The sequence below is a fragment of the Rhinoderma darwinii genome, chromosome 2 (genome assembly GCF_050947455.1).
Source record: "Rhinoderma darwinii isolate aRhiDar2 chromosome 2, aRhiDar2.hap1, whole genome shotgun sequence".
NCBI classification, from domain to species: Eukaryota; Metazoa; Chordata; class Amphibia; order Anura; family Rhinodermatidae; genus Rhinoderma; species Rhinoderma darwinii.
The window spans coordinates 431,809,794-431,827,827 of NC_134688.1; the positions used below are offsets into that span (position 1 = coordinate 431,809,794).

The 18,034-nt window shown below is 39.4% G+C and overlaps 1 protein-coding gene across 1 annotated transcript in view; it reads left to right on the forward strand.

The window, feature by feature from the left end:
* Positions 1-43: 43 nt before the first annotated feature.
* Positions 44-18,034, forward strand: part of VEGFD (vascular endothelial growth factor D) — a 56,967-nt gene continuing 38,976 nt past the window's right edge. Inside the window, exons 1-2 of the mRNA XM_075850887.1 lie at positions 44-498; positions 9,567-9,768. Of these exons, the coding sequence (XP_075707002.1) occupies positions 412-498; positions 9,567-9,768 (289 nt within the window). The 5' untranslated portion in view covers positions 44-411. The remainder of the gene's footprint in view (positions 499-9,566; positions 9,769-18,034) is intronic.

Below are 18,034 nucleotides of genomic sequence, written 5' to 3' on the forward strand. Positions count from 1 at the left end.
TATCAGATTTAACACACATGCTTCCTTGGACGCTGTGAAGAAAGTTTCAATGCAGACTTTGGATTACTGCTCCTCTCCTTCATTCTCCCCTGAATTACCGAGACCATGATGAAGCTTCTGGTGCATCCAATAATTCAAGAACACATTTCTGAGTAGAATATTTAGAAAACTTTGTCTATTTCAGTTCATTATGTTTCAAAAGAAAGGAAATGGCGCACATCTACTAAGGTCATCCGGCTGCTGCTCCATTTTTGGCCACTAATTACCTTTTCTGACAATTACTGGTGGTTTTTAAGTGGCTTTTAGCAATTTGTTTTTTTTATTGGACATTTTAACACCATGTACATTATAAGTGACTCCTGCAGTTGTACCTTATCCAGGGCTTAATTTCTGGAAAAACTGCACACCAATATGATCAGTGTTTGGGGCATTGCAAGTTTTCTTGTGGGATTTTTGCACCTCCTTCAAGCATTTGCCTATGATGGTGGGAGTGTTAAGGTAAGGGCATTTACAGAATTTCTTTTCATTGTGTGTACTTTAAGGGATAGTAAAGTTTAATTGAAACAGGGTCTTTTTTTTTATTAAGAATTAAGTGGCCAACATTTTTCAAAGTCTATTTTGTAAAGTTTTGGACCCTGAGAGCTGATCTAGGTAGCAGAGCTGTGTTTTTGGCGCATGCGTCCTTTTTGTGTATGTGTTACCGGCAATGTATGAAACTATAAAACATTGTACAGAACGCATGGGTATTCTGGAGAACAGCTAAAACTCCTAGAAAATGTATAAAATCCGTCTACTAATTTCCTAGATATTCTGCAGATAACAGAGTTTCTTTCAAGCAATGTGTGAAACTGCTAGACCTTCTATAGAAGAACTAGTTAATAAAATGTCCCCCCTGTTGTCTATTTTATTATACTTTGTCCAAAAAATGACTAGGCATTGGATAGAATATCTATTTGTTTATTAGAAGTCTCCCGTCTTTTGTCCCTTTATAAAGTGCCAATAACTAAGCATTTCAAATAAAATCCCTGGGTAAATTATATTCGTTCAGAATCAAATCTTATTGATACTTGTCTTCGTTTCACACTTTGCCGGTAACACGTGCATAGAGTACAATGTAAGCACATCCATATACATTATTATGTGGCTTTATTTACAAGGAAAGCAGTTCCAAAACTGTAGCCACTATACCCTAGATCAGCTGTCCAGGTCTGTATTATTATATAATGCAAACCTAGAGCCCATTTAGTGGCTATTATATAAGCCGTGTGTGTGTGCGTGTATGTATGTATGTATGTATGTATGTATGTATGTGTGTGTGTGTGTGTGTATATATATATATATATATATATAAAACTTTCGTCCATGATGCTTTGCTTGCTAGGTAAACTTGAATTTCTACAACAGGTCACTTTCTATAGGTTATATACCAGGTATACAGGTGCCAGTTTAGTTTTGTTTTTTTATCTCTGGTATTACCCCAGCTTAGTAGATGATCTTACTACATCTTTAATGCCTAGTATGAGGTGAGTTTATCAGTGATTGGGTGTAGTATTTTATTGGGACTCCTGGTACTCATTTTACACCAGTTAAGTGGTATGTAAATGTTGGCTCTACCAATGACTATAAGGAAACTATATATAACACTATTGGTAGAGACTTTGAAAGAAATGAAATACTGTTTAAAAAAATAAATAATTGGAAATGTAACATTCTTCCACAGTATTTCTTTCTCTTTTTCCAAACTAGTAAAGAGGGTCATAAGCGTCCAAGGTCTGAAAACTTTTACCATCATTAACAATAACCATGATTCCTATGGTACTAAATAAGATCGGTTGGAGCAGTTATCTTTCATTTTTTACAATGTTTATAAGCCATAGGTGGTAGACTCTACAATCATAGTGTTTACCTGTCTGAGCCCAGTACATGTGGAAACAATAAAAAATAGATTTTCCCCACAGCCTACAAATGTTGGAGTTCACTTAGTAATCTCTACAACTACCTTTAAAGGGATTGTCCAGTTTATATAACCCATTTTCATATACCCTTTTAGAGAATTCTGCATTATTAGAGGGGGGTAATCCTTTCAGAATCCTCATCTCTTGGCCAGAGTGGAGAGCGGTTACAAAGAGGTAGTCTCTTGCTTTGGAGGACTTGTCCTGTCCTGCATTTTATAGACAACCCAATGATTTAAATAGACACTGTGTTATGCCTAATTTCCCTAGTGGTGGCGCTGCAGGGAAATTGAACACTTACTGCCAGGTTTCCTCACAGATAACAGTTGATTGCTGGGGGTCGCAGTTGGGGGACTTTTTGTGATCAGTTTATTGTCAAGGGACCCTTCTAAGTTTTCTCTATTACTGTGTGTACCAGATTCAAAGACCGCAATAATCAGGCATAATAATTGGCTTTAGAATCTTTACTTTGTTGGATTTGGTGGTAGATTTATTCTACCGTAAATAGGTGCTATAAAGATTCTATACAACAGGTCCTTAAGTATTTTTTATTTTGATTTCAGATGTACATATTGATACCAAGGACTTGATTAAACATATTATGAATAGATCTTTTTTTTTTCTATGTCGTCCCATCTTTGATTATAATATACAGTCATTTTAAAGAATGAACATCATGTTGGGAAAGTCCTCAAATACTTTGAACAGTTTTTTTCCTTCATTTTATATTTATGTATCATTCAAATGCTTGGTGTGGTCACTTGTCACTACAGTTCTTTGAATATCTCAGACATTAGCGTCTCTGATCCGAATGGCTGGAGAAGCTTCAGCTACTCACATGAGCAGGGCTGCCCGGTACAAGATTAGCCTATAGTACAAGCATAAAATTGTCCAGAACAGTAGATTACCCTTATTCAATCTGTCTAGATTAGGTACTGTAGGTAATTACTTTGCAGCTTCACCCCAACATGAAAAGTTGAATGTAATAATTTTTTTAACATTCTGTAATAAAGATTCGGTGGATATCTGTAACATCATCAATGCTTACATTACCTCTCCATCTTAAACCCTGTTTCTCTGATCTCCAGGATGTCGGAGATCTGCTCTAATTTCAGTAACCGGCTAAAGGGTTGTTATGGTACCCAAATCTTGATTTATTTTTTTCTGTTTTACTGAATCTGAGGTATTTCTACCCAAAACTATAGCTTTAGGCCAACTGAGATTTAAAGGGGTTATCCGGGATATTAAAATGGATAGCCTATTCTTGGGATAGGTAATCCATATTAGATTGCTGGTGGTCCGACTCAGCACCCCACCAATAAAGTTATTTAAAGGGGCCATGCCGCTTGTAGGAGCGCCGTAGCCTCTTCATTGTTTTACATGGATTTAATTTATATTCGTACTTGCGCGCACCGCTACTTTCGTAGTGGCTGTGAAAGTTATTGCAGCGTTGTCCCATTCAAGTGAATGGGACAATGCTGCAATACCTTGCACAGCTGTTATGAATGGATAGGCTATCAATTTTAAAATCCCAAATAACTCTGTTAAAGAGTAACTACACATTCATCAAACTTTTGATGTGTCATAGAGACATTAAAAAGTTGGCTCACTGGGGGTCTGGGTGCTGAGACCCCCACTGTTGAAAATGAAGGTGCAGAAGTGCTCAGCTGAGCGCCCTGCACCTATGGGTGCGATCTGCACTCATCAGGCTGAAGACGGCTCACATAAATATTCTACCTCAGTCATCTTCAGCCTGACGATGAGCGCTGATTTACAGCTGAAGGAGCAAACCGCTAAGGTGAGCGCTTCTGCACCTTAGTTTTAGTAATGGTGGGGGTCTCCGCCAATTCAAACTTTTGATATGTCTCTGACATATCAAAAGTTTGATGAAAGTGTATTTCCTATTTAACTGTGAGCGATTATAAGCCCTTCCCAATTTAAATGTAATCAATAATTAAAATAGGAAAAAATTTGCAGTGATATGGTCACGGCACCAGGCTTGTAAGTAAGGTAGTAAAACTTGTTTTCTTTGGTTTAGATATTAGTTTATCCAGACAACGCATTCCTGGACTGAACCTGTCCCTTCATCAGGTCAGTATCATCAGATACCAACCTGATGAAGGCACCAGTTTGGTCCAGAAATGCGTTGTCTGGATAAATTAATATCTAAACCAAAGAATAGAAGTTCTACTCCCTTAGGCTTCGTTCAAATGTGCGCTAGTGTCCCATTCCGCCGTTCCGCCGGAGCTTTCCTTCGGAACGGCACCCTGACTGACACAAACGTAAACCAAAGGTTTCCGTTTCCATCACCATTGATTTCAATGGTGACAGATCTGGTGCCAATGGTTTTCCGTTTGTCTCAGTTGTGCAGGTGTTCCGTTGTTTTGATGGAATCAATAGTGTAGTCGACTACGGAACGACAAAAGCTCAAAGGACAAAGTTCTGACGGGACGGGACCCTAGTGCATATGTGAACGAAGCCTTACATACAAGCCTTGTGCGTTCACATGATCACTGGAAATGCTTTCCTATTTTAGTTATAGACTATCCTTCCTCACTGGAACAAGGATTTACCCTCCTAGGGATAGCAGTGTGTGTCAGTCGGCAGTCAAACAGACAAAGTCACATATGCTAAGAAAGTGATGTGCCTACGATAGCACAACCACAATAGGGGAGTCTAAGACCATTAGCGTTTTTTATGTATGATGAATGTCTAAAACAATATTACCTTAGCCACTTCCTCTCTTTTTTTTCTCTACTACATTTCTTCAATTTAAATGTACGGCACACTGTAGAGTCATGTGCACAGAGCCTAATGGTCCTTACTATAGAGCTGTAGGCACTCCGTGTGCCACCATATAGTGCTTTAGTTTGGCAATGCTTCTAGGGGACAATATCTTCACATAACGGAATCCAATTGGAAATGTCACTTTTTTTGGTGGGATTCTGTACACAGAGAAAATAAATTGGTTTTACAGTATGGGCCTATAGATTCCGATGGGTACCGTTTAACGGATCTGTACTACTCCGAACTTGTACAGGGCTGTGATGCAGACGTTTGCATTAGGCCTAAGTTTGATACTAGATCTGATGCTGAAAATCACCTCCAAGAGGAGTCCAGTTTTATCTCGTGGTTCAACTCCTGTTTTTTACATTTAGTAAATATTTGTCTGTTACCAGAGCAAATCCATAAGTCTACATTTTTTATCTACTTGTAGTTGTCATTGAGATGTCACAACTACAGAAGAACGTTCAGCTATTATAGTGTTACGAATCAGTAGTGATGTTGTGTATAACCTCCGCGTGTGTCCTCTACATTTGTGTATGAACTTTCAAGACTTTACAAGTCTTTTAGACAAGTGAAACGCGAGGTTTTATTGGGCAGGCGGTGCTGCTATCCTCACAACATCTGCAATAGTAAACATACCAGACGTGTATCTGAAATCACCCCTCACATTACTAGACAATGGTTCAGATAATCAAAAACATTTGTGTTTCATCATAGTTTGGGACTTTAAGACCATTTTTGGATGTTTAGCATATTATACTATGCATAACAAAGAAATAGAAACCCCCATATGCAGTGCACATTATAGATGAAGATATTACATTTCTGATATGTTTGGCGTCATGATGGAAATTTACAGGGTTGTCTCAGCTAAAGGCAGATTTCTTGTATTTTCTGTAATAAAAAATAAAAAGAAATTAAAACTCGTGAATTAGTGGCTTGCATGAATTATTGGCTTCAGCAATAATATTTGTGTCTAAAGTGAAGATCTGATTGTTCAGGACCATTTGAAATCTCTTCTATCCAGCTCCGTATTTACCTATCGGAACAGTGGGCCTGTGCTTATAGCTGGCCTTGTAGAAAAGGACGAATGCTAAAGGGAAAATTTACATATAAATACACTGAATAGCTTGTATTATAAGTTGCACCCACAAAGCTGTGGGTGTAGATGAGGACACCCTGAACACAGGGTGCTAGATGTAGAGAGATGTTCTGCTTTATTTTGTAAGAGCAGACAAACATACATGATTTAGGCTGGCCATACACATAGGATGCATTGTATATGTATATTGCGCTGTATCTCAAGGTTATGTACTTGTGGCAAATGTAATATCAAACCAGGAACTGCTATGAGAAATAATTATAGCCTATATGGCCTAAGCATGATCATGGTATCATAGTTACTGGTCATCAGAATTTTCTAAGTTCTAGGCTCGCACTTCAGTTTGGAATACATGCTACATTTCTCAGTCATAACCATGATAGCATGTCCACAAAGCCGTAGCTAGGTTTTCCTGCACGAGGGGCAAAGATTTAGTTTACCCCCCCCCCCCCCCCCCATCTAAGGCTCTGTCACCACATTATATGTGGCCTATCTTCTACATAATGTGATCAGCACTGTAAGGCTGGCTTCACGCGACCTATTTTCAGGCGTAAACGAGGTGTATTATGCCTCGATTTACGCCTGAAAATAGGGCTACAATACGTCGGCAAACATCTGCCCATTCATTTGAATGGGTTTGCCGACGTACTGTGCAGACGACCTGTCATTTACGCGTCGTTTGACAGCTGTCAAACGACGACGCGTAAATTGACTGCCTCGGCAAAGAAGTGCAGGGCACTTCTTTGCAACGTAGTTTGAGCCGTTCTTCATTGAAAACAATGAAGAGCAGCTCAAGATTTACGAGCGTCACACGGGTATGTGCACACGGTAGCAGGAAACCTCAAGGCCACGGGATATCTGAAATTGCTACATGATGAGTTTCCCTCTTTATGCACTGAAGCTGGCACGTTCCCTGAGTTTTTCCAGCAAGATGGTGCACCACCACATTATGGGTGTCAGGTCCAAGCATTCCTAGATGAACAGTTTCCTGGAAAGTGGATTCGTCGTCGTGGACCAGTTGAATGGCCCACTAGGTCTCCCGATCTGACCCCCTTAGACTTTTATCTTTGGGGTCATCTGAAGGCAATTGTCTATGCTGTGAAGATACGAGATGTGCAGCAACTGAAACTACGGATACTGGAAGCCTGTGCTAGCATTTCTTCTGCGGTGTTGCTATCAGTGTGTGAAGAGTGGGAGAAGAGGGTTGCATTGACAATCCAACACAATGGGCAGCACTTTGAACACATTTTATAAGTGGTCAGAAACTTGTAAATAACTCATGAAAGAATAAAGTAACGTTAAAACCAAGCACACCATTGTCTTTCTTGTGAAATTCTCGATAAGTTTGATGTGTCACATGACCCTCTTCCCATTGAAAAAACTAAAGTTGGATACAAAATGGCCGACTTCAAAATGGCCGCCATGGTCAACACCCAGCTTGAAAATATTTCCCCCCTCCCATATACTAATGTGCCACAAACAGGAACATAATATCACCAACCATTCCCATTTTATTTAGGTGTATCCATATAAATGGCCCACCCTGTAGTATTATACTCTATACACAGGGAAGACAAGAGGGTTACATTGTGGATCTGTCTTCTCAACCTCTGGAAATGAAGAACTTCTAAATGTTACATTCTTTATACAGGCGGTATCATTTGTCACATTTTATATTAGCTTCCTCATCATCTATGTCATGCATTAAAGTACAATGTAAAAGGTCAGTTACTTTAAAGCCTAATGGACACAAGCATATTTATGTGCGGCCAGAAAACTCCCTCCACTCTGGGACGGTCTGCTCCCGCACAGACGCACTGAGCTCTCCCCTTAGAGGTTGTGCAAAGTGCTCTGTGTGATAACACGTGGCTGTTCAAATATAGTGCACAGTCCTCTCCATCACTGTCCTGATCTCTATGATCAATTCAGGGAGGGAACAGGAAGCTGACCGATCACTGTCCAGCTTCCTGGAGCCTGGAAAGATGAATAACCCCTAGACACCACCGGGTATGAAATCTTACCAATTTCTCTGTCCTAGATCACCAGAAATCCTTGCAGTAGCTCATTCTTTGGCCTGGACCACCAAGGATACAGACATTAACCCCGTTTCTGTTAAGCCAACCATTAACCCCTTCTCTGTCTTAGACTACCCGGAATGGTGACATCAACCCTTCTCTGCCTTAGACCCCAGGGATGTTACCAAAAACTCCTTAAATGCCCTAGATCACCAGGGATGTTGGCATTGACACTTTAAACCTCTAGACCACCAGGGATTTTGGCATAGACGCTATAAAACTAGACACTATATAATTTGGATGCTATGTGTTACTATGTAACTGGCTGCTGTATGACTAATTACTTGGGCGCTATGCAGCAATAGTTATTCGCTGCTATTTGGATTACCAGGTTTAGAGGGAATGGTTTATTATTGCTCTGAAACTCTCGTCTGGACTACTGTAACTCATTACTAGTTGGTCTTCCCCTCACTAAACTCTCCTCTCTCCAATCTACTGTATACTAAATGCAGCAGCCAGACTCATCTTTCTAACCAACCGCTACACCAATGTCTCTACCCTGTGCCAGTCACTGCACTGGTTGCCCATTCACTTTACAATTCAATTTAAACTTATTACTCTCACCCACAGAGCTCTCCACAGTGCTGCACCTTCTTACATCTCACTCATCTCTGTCTACCACCCTACCCGTGCTCTACATTCTGCCAACGATCTAAGATTAACATCCTCCATAATCTGAACTTTTCTCGTGCTGCACCAATCCAAGGAATGCGCAACCTCCGACAATCAGATTAGATCCCAACATTTACAGTTTTAAGTGTGCCCTGAAAACACATATTGTTTTTAATAGTTTGGAATACGCTTAGGAGAATAAAGAGTTTTCATATCTTTTTTTAACATAAATCTTAGAGCAAGTGTACAATAAACTGGCAAATTAGCCACTCCACTTAATATATTTATGGCCTCCCTATACCTTCCTCATACATTGGATTTCCTACTCTTATTCATAGAGGTTTACTCATGAAGACAACTCCTTTTAAAATAGAAGCCAGCCCTGCAGGGGGGTCCGGCTTCAGAAACCCCCGGTGAAGATTTAGGGGAAGCTGTGTCTGGTCCTACAGTTCAGAATACTGCAAAAATTTTGTATTTCATGCCAGACAGTCCAAGGAATTGTCGATTTTGTAATACATGGACGTGACTCGTCCATCAGAGCTACTCCATGTTAGCATCTTTCCACCCTGGCTCATCGAAAGGATCCCAATCTATAACGTCCATATAGAAAGGAATTGTCTTCTAGAAACAGCTCTTTTAATACATGTTCATCTCCCCCTCCCTGGCTCTGTAATACGTTAAATACATATAATGACGACTTTTGTGTAAGGCTATTTCTGTTGTTTATCAGTCTACATGTTTTTGCAAGCATCAGAAAAAGCATCAGACTCACTAGAATTTAAAGTGGACCAGATGCCCTGTATATTTTGGAATGTGTTCCTGGAAGTATGCTATGAAGAAGGGATTCATGGAAAGAATTCACAGTTAAATAACAAATAATAATAATAATAAAATTATATTTCTGTATTTTTGGAATGTTGTGATCCAATCTGACTTCAGTGAATAATATGCGTGGACTTCTACAACTTTTATAGCATATCAATTGACCACTATTACTGAGTACCAGTACCTGACGGTTAACCATGTTGTTCTTTGTAGGGAGTGACGCAGAGCGAGTTAGAACAGAGGATCAGATCCGCAGCAAACCTTGAAGAGCTGCTACGTATCACCCACCCCAGAGAGTTGAAATTATGGAGATGCCGGTCAAAACTCAAGTCCTTCATCAGCACTGACACCAGGTCAGGGCCCCACCGCTCAACCAGATTTGCTGCAGCCTTCTATGACATTGAAATACTAAAAGGTACATCATACAGTGTATTATATATCACTAATAGCAATAATACTTTATTTTTTTTATTTTTTTCCATAATGAAAAATTATACAATTAATAAATAATCTTTTTATTCAATTCATCACAACTTGAAAAATCTCTACTTGGAATGAAAAAATTACTGTTTGCATTCAGAGGCTGAAAACCAATGCTGACATATGTCACAATAGGGCAGATTTATTATTGTCTTTGCACCTCGGTTCTGGGGTTTCATGTGTCTATTTTCTTGGCACATAAATTGTTGGCGCCAGAAAGAACCTTGATTTGCGACATGCTTGCCCCATCGCGTTGCATACTTAGAATATGGCCAGGATTTGTCGAGTTGTGAAATGCGCCAGATATATCACTGGCGTGCGCAAGTTTTTTTTGCACAGGAAGCTTGTCTAAAGTATACCAACCAATAGATGGTGTAAAGAAGGGAAAACAGTCTAACATGCGCCAAGATGCGCAAAATTTATCAAACAACGTGCACGCCATTGAAAAATTTGGCGCATCGTCAGCCTAACACCTCTAGCTTTAGTCTATCTTTAAGCCATTATTAATAAATCTGTCCCAATGGGTCTGTGTAGATAAGACCAATCCATTTGTAGTCTATTTATCGCATTAAGTACCAAGCCATTTTAATTTTTTTCATTTTTGTTGTTTCCTCCCAGTCTTCAAAATGATTACTATAGCTCCTAATTACTTACGGGTTGCAATCCACTAGAGAATTTGGCACACCATTGAAGGCGTACTACTGAGAGAAAACTTCACATTTGATAAATTAGCTGTAGGGCAGCCAGGGGTCTACAAACTTTTATTGTACAAGGGTCTTCTGATTTCTATATTTGTCTCTAAATACAACCTATCTGCCCTGATTGCTGGAGATGGAGTTGACCCAGGAATTCATTCTGGAATTAAAAATGACTTATTTTTTTTCCACCTAAATTGAGAACAATTTCCAAGTATCTTATCGGGGTTTATTTATGTCTTCCTCTGGAACAACAAGTTTTGTGTTTTGAATAACAAACCATTACCCAAAATGGAATTAGTAAGTCACCATTGCAGTGTCGTGAATAAGAGCACACCAATACTCAAGCATAACATTTGAATTTTAGACAGAGTCTGCCACCACTGAGATCATAATGTTAACCACCCAAACCCATCTTTAATCCTAATTCTGTAATTATGACTTCAGATTGGTGCAAGGAGACACTGGACAACCCTTACAGCACCCCTCACTGGTAACACCCAGTTTTTAATGTATTCAAACATTTTTAGGAGGAATAACAAAGGAATGGCATAACGTAGAGTTTTAGGAAAAGATGCTCCAGAATTGTTATTTCATGGGGTTATTTACTAAAACATGTCAGGAGAGGTGACAGGTCATCTTTAATACAGAGCAAATGTACCATCCGTATGTACATAAATCCGTTATTCCATCCGGAGATTGTATAATTCTTTACACAGCTTCTCCTTTGGATACCATATGACAGCCCAAATCTCCCCATTGAAATTAATGGAGCCTGAGAAAGATCTGTAAAGAATTCATATTTTACAATCTTATGATATCCATGTTACTGATCATTATTTGCATCTTCGATATGGGTAAAATATACAGTAGATGAAAATAGACAAAATGATACAAATGAAAAGGATGGATACAATAATTAACTCAATATTGACATGTATACTGAGCTAAATGTAGGTATATCTCTTCATGTCCTATGTAGATTTGTATTTTAGTGTTTATTTCCCTATAGTCATGTGTATAAGACTTTTCTTACTCCTGCGGAAGTTTGCAGCTATTAAAAAGGTTGTAACTCAAACCAAAAATTACCATTCAGTTGTTTTCCCCGAGACAGGTTTATCAATGAAGTATCCAGGTCTTCCCCGTCTAGCACTGTCATGGTAGAACAAGCAATTTATCTCTCTTGAAGAGGACCTTTTACAAGGTCATATAAGTTGAACTGATTTACTGACCTGAATAGCGCTGTCTCCCTTATTCCAGCGGTTTTTCTTCCTGGACCAACTTCCCCGTTTCCAGAGATATGACCCACAGTTGTGTTGGCACCCTCTATGCTAATTTGCTGTAATTAGCCAATAGGGCGTTAACTAACCTCAAGCTGCCTCGTGCTGATTGGTCAGCATCAGAGACAGGGAAACTAGCTCCACACCGGTAGCTAGCTCCATCAAATTAGCATTTAGGGGGGCCGTATCTCTGGAAGAGAGAGGGGGTTCCAGAAAAAAAAAAAACAGCGCTAGAAACAGAGAGACAGCGCTATTAAGGTCAGTTACCCAGTTCAACTTATAAGACCCAGTGACAGGTCCTCTTTAAACACATTAGAAATTATATATACATAAATAAATTATAATCACTAATCCATGTTTGAAGGCATCCATGTTTAATATAATTCCCCTATACAGAATGTCTGAAGTAAATGTATGCAGACATCTGAGGTCATACCCTTTCATGCAGATTATTATGTCTAAGTTATATTTAGGAATAGTCACGTCAAAGGGAAATGTTAATGATCTGACCAGAAGAATGTCCTTAGACTGATAAGTGGTGTTCGCTGATGGTTGACACAAAAAATGCAATCTACTAAAATGTGCAAGAAACTAGATCAGATCACGTCTTAGATGAGAACCACTAAGTGTCTATAAACAGCATGAGAACCACAATGTGTATGAGCTCCATGGCCATGGGAACGATTCTAACTGAAGATAGTAGAGGGTCATAATCTGATATAAATAGTGCACCCTGTATAAGGTATGTTAGTCTGTGTGAACTACAAAAGTCAATGTGATATAAATATAGAACAGTCTAGTTTTTTTTATCCGTTACATGACTGTATTAGGCTTCGTTCACATCTGCATTGGGACTCCGTTCATGGGTTCAGTCTGAGTTTTCCGTCAGGGCAACCCATGAACGGAACTCTGACTGAAACAAACGGAAACCATAGGTTTCCATTTGCATCACCATTGAAAGGGAAAGATCACCAGGAGGACTTTTAGTCCAAACTCTTAAAGACCATATTGCCAAAGTATTTCCCGTGCTGTACCTAGAGGAAAACTAGCCTGAAATATTAAAAATCTCTTTCAAGAATCAGTCCCTCACTGCACTAGTGGTATCTAGAATAGGGAAGATGTCCCACCAGACATGGACAACTAAAGAATAATCATTTTAACACTTTGGGTGCTACATGAGATTTCTTTGTCTGAAATTAGTTGCAGCGTCTCTTAGTTTTGTAGACGTTTCAGGCAAAAGAGGAAAATGCCTAGATCTAAACACAGAAATAAATAATGTTTCACAAGAGATCATCTGACCGTTTTAATGTCCACTGATCTTGTGCTACATAATGGCTTGTACCTTTGTTCCCCCAATGAAATTATGGTCTCATTAAAATGTGACCACAATGTGACATTTAATATTCCAGTTCTGCAATGTTTCCTGACTCTTGGCTGTTGTAGCAAGTTGTCCCATGTGACTTGAGTTGCATAAGTCTCTTCATAGTCCCTGGTTATCTTCTGTTGAAGGAGTGGTAGGAAAAGTCAGCTTTTTTTTTCTTGGAACAGTGCCACACTTGACCATGGGTAGTGTCTGGTATTGCAGATCTATTTGTAGTTTGCTGAAGTCTCCCCAGGCACGCACCTTCCGCAAACATTCCTATGGATGGTAGAGAAATTTAGGAAAGAGACTTTCTTTAGCAGAGGGTCTCAAAAACTTCCTTATACACGTTATCTAAGGAGAGCCAATATAAAATTTGCACGCACTGGTATAAAACTCCTGGATTGCAGCATATCATATTGGTACTGATATAATATCTTATCTTTGATTTGTTATGGTTTAGACATTCCCATAACTCTTGGCAAAACTTCTTAATATACTTTTTGACATCTTCAAAGTGTCTTATTGCCCTGAAGTACAGAAAGTGCACCACCAATAACTTCTATTGAAATATGCACTAACACTAAAGATTTTCGAGCAATAGAATATATGGTTGCAAGCTTGAATACTTATTTAGAAAAATGGTTCCCCTGCATTATGTTTTTGGGTCTGTTAGTCACCTATGACTATTGATGTTATTATGCTTCACCATTCTGATTATGACCTGTGTTTTTCCTTTGTCCTGAGGACCACTCCTCCTACCATTTTTGATCCTTCGTTATTCCAACCATATCCAGAAAGTGTTCCTATGGTGTTGTCCATACACACTGATTATACTATATACACATATCCACTGAATAAACTATATATACCTATACCCGGCTTGTACTATACCTTTACCCCAGCTGTGACTCTCATAAGAAGTTTGTTCTTGACTCCTCCGGTTGATTGTACTGTAGCTACAGCATTATGTATTATTAGAGTACTTTACAATCTATCATCACAGTATTGACACATTGTTGCCATGCAATATGTTATTGTCACAATAAAATTGTTTATTCATATGTTTAATATTTTTCTTTTTACCTAATAAAAATACATATGAAGAAAAATCCTATAGGGTTTACACTGTATCCTACAAAGTGATGAAAATGTTTGCTATTTAATACCTGACGTTCTGTGACCTTCTGTTTGTCTGTTTATGTCTACTTTGGTGTTTTTGAGATTTATGTTTTGTGAACAGTTTCTCAGTATCTGTGACCTTGCAGATGTTCAGTGGAAGTTTTAGAACAAGATGCTGATAGTAAGTTAATGAGGAGAGCTAACAATATGGACAAACTAATTGTCTGATCGCTGGGGCCCCCTTCTAGATAGGTGCGGGTACCAGTGATCAGACACTTGTATATAGGTTCTAATGTCAATTCTGGGAATACCCCTTTAATATATAAATAGAATTTCTATTATATACTTTTCTTAAATACTAATTCTAGAATGTTTTCTTTCTTATCAATATATATGGTAACCCTTTGGATAACATCTAAAAACTGGTAAAATATCAGCTACAAAAGAAATAAATACATTTGCTGCTTCAGCATTTAGCTGGAACAGTGATGCAATAAGTTAACACATATCAATCTGTAAGTACTGTTATTCAAGAAAACAAATACAATAAATTACTGCTCAAAATATTTCTACCATTGGCTGATGATTATAGTGTTGTTCTACACAGTACTTTGTGCTAAGTGTTGTTCATAAAAGTGTTTCCCTGTAACAGCACTCCATGTGGCTAGACATGGTATTACAAGTGAGTAGTGTAATGTGAAACATTATCACTGCTTGCAAGTTATTATAAGGTATATACTAAATAAAGTGACATAATGCAACATATTTAAAGTGGTTCCCCACCATTAGAAGTGATAGCATATTGCTAGGGTATTCTATAGTTTCCTAATGATGGAGGGTCAACTGCCAGGACCCCATAACCATTAGAATGAAAAGGCCACAGCGGTGCTTGAGCACTACGCTTCCTTCACAGATTCTCTCTGCATAGGAACATCAACATTCATTTAAAAGGGTTGTCTCATCAGGGACAACCCCTTTTGATCTCTCCGTGGGTCCACCACCCCCTGATTTTGCCAGGGGCGGCCTTCTCTGGCAGGACATTATATTACATGGATGGCTCGAGTCCATTAGAAATCTCTGTTCTGGCTCATAGAGAGGAATATCAAGCAGGGGACCCAACTCTATGACTTCCAGGTGCCCTATTAGGGTAAATGGACAAGAGTTATCATGAGAGAACTCCTTTAAATGGAGTTGTGTTGCAGTTACCTATACAGTAGATGTGAGAACCATTAAGCTGCTTGACGGGAGTCCTAGAGGTCAGACAAACCGATTATTAAGTGATATTATAGATAAAGAATATGCCATCACTTATAGTGGGAATACCTCTTTAAATTTCAATCTATGCTAGTAGATGTCATAAAGATGGTATTATGTAATGGTGGGTGTATAAACTTTGCAATAGTCATCTACCCCTGGCGTTACCTTAACATTTCATCAATTAGCATTAATATGGAGATTGATGGTACATTGACATGAGATGATGAACTGTATATTAGGTACTGGCATGGCGAGATGATCTCACAGTAAGGAGAATTATCAGAGCCAGGCTCTAGCGAAGTCTATCATTCCACACTTCATAAAACTGTAGTCCCTATCAGCGGGGACGCTCATTACGCTTCTCCTTCATCTTTGTATGTTGATGTTGGCGCTTTCAGATTTATTCAGTCATTTATTTTACATCTGCTTTATTTGCTTTAACTTTAAATGGCCTTTCTAGCTGGGATGACTTCCATGTTTGAAGAACACAACCAGCGCAAAACAGACCAGCTCTTCCAACTGTTTCCTTGTGTTCTCTGTTTGTTTTCAGTGCGTTGCTAATGATTGTGTTTTATACTGTGAGGTTGCCATGTGTTTTACAATGTCGGCTTACACACATTGCATTTTAAAGCATGATCTGTTCCCGAATAAGGAACATTTCGTCTATGTTGTGTCACCTGGTGACGTCTTTATTACGTAATATTTTCTTCAGATAGCTGCTCTACTACACAGGTAACGGATGCTGTATGGTAACCACTAATGGCAGCCATTACAGTGCTCATTTGTGTTACCACCCACGTTTCCACAGATCGCAAATAGCATATAAATCTGCATTGCAGAAGCAGTAGGTTCTGCCTTCTGGATTATTATATACTTAATTCTCAGAATCACAATCTACATAACACAGTGAATCACGTAATTACTGGGAGGCCCTCACAGAATCTGAGCTCCAGAGTCTAAGAGGTCACACAGATGGAAGAGCCATGTGCCCAGAGCCTTAGGGCAGTGCATGGAGGCTGTACAGCTCCGTAGTACAGGCCTGGTCAGACTCAATGATTCTAGAGAAAAATACCTCTATACATACAGAGTTTGATGGAGCTTGCCACAGTTGAAATCAAAGGCATATGGGGGTTCAGTAGAGGCTTCATGCACCTCTACAGCAGCCCTACTACGGCTCAGTGCAAAACTGAACCATAATATGGACGTGTGAATGAGTCCTAAAGCTGACCACACGCATAAGATAAAAGTTGGCAGAACAAGTCGATTTCAGTGGAAATGCACAACGATTGAAGGCTATCTTTACATCCGCTCTAGCTATCCCTTTAGGGTAAGTTCACACGTAGCATAAATACTGCGGATTTTCCGCAACGGATTTAGTTGCAGAAAATCCGCAGCATAATTCAGAAGCAGCAAAGTAGATGAGAATTAAAAAAAATCTCATCCACACGCTGCGTGAATGCCTAGTGGAAAAAACACTCTGAAATTGACTTACGGTGCAGTTTTTTAATCCGCAGCATGTAAATTGTATTTGCGTAAATTGCTGCAGGTTTTCTGAAATGAATTCAATGGGAGGTGAAACCCACAACAACCTGCAGATGTTGCGATTTTAGTGGCGGCAAACCAGCAATTCCGTTGCAAAAAACGCAACTCATGGGATGACGTTGGAGGGACGCGCTGCCATGGTAAGTATCCAGTTTGGTTTTTTTTCAGTGCAGGATTTCTGCAGTGGATATTCCGACCGAAAAACCGCACTAAAATTTGGTGCAGTTTTTCGAACGGAATTCCCTACGGTGCCCAGGGCGGATACACTGTGTGCTACACTGTGTGACACTAGCGTATCCGCCCTGTGGAAAATACCGTAATTCTGTTCCGTCAGCGGAACTGAATGGCATGAAAAACGGAAGCACCAGATCCGTCAAATGACCAAAACCAACGCTGCCCAACGGTATCCTTTGAACCCATTTCATCATGGGTTCCTTAATTTTGCCAGATAAAATGGTGCAGCATGGTGCACTATTTTTTCCAGCAAAAATGACAATCTGCGACAGAGGCTCCTAATGGAATGTGAACAGAGCCTAATGTGTTTGGGGCCCTCCTAACTGTGGCAGCATTTCAACATGCCAGATAATTTATTCCCGCGGGAGATAAGCAGCTACCAGAGCTGTCTCGCGGCGCCATATTCCTTATTGCTTATCTCATATCATGTCTATGAGCTCTGATTGTAAGGGTATGTTCACACGATTAACAAAATACGTCTGAAAATACGGAGCTGTTTCCAAGGGAAAACAGCTCCTGATTTTCAGGCGTTTTTTGAGCAACTCGCGTTTTTCGCAGCGTTTTTACAGCTGTTTTTGGAGCTGTTTGCAATAGAGTCTATGAGAAAACGGCTCCAAAAACGTCCCAAGAAGTGTCCTGCACTTCTTTTGACAAGCTGTCATTTTACACACCGTATTTTGACAGCGATGCGTAAAATGACAGCTCGTCTGC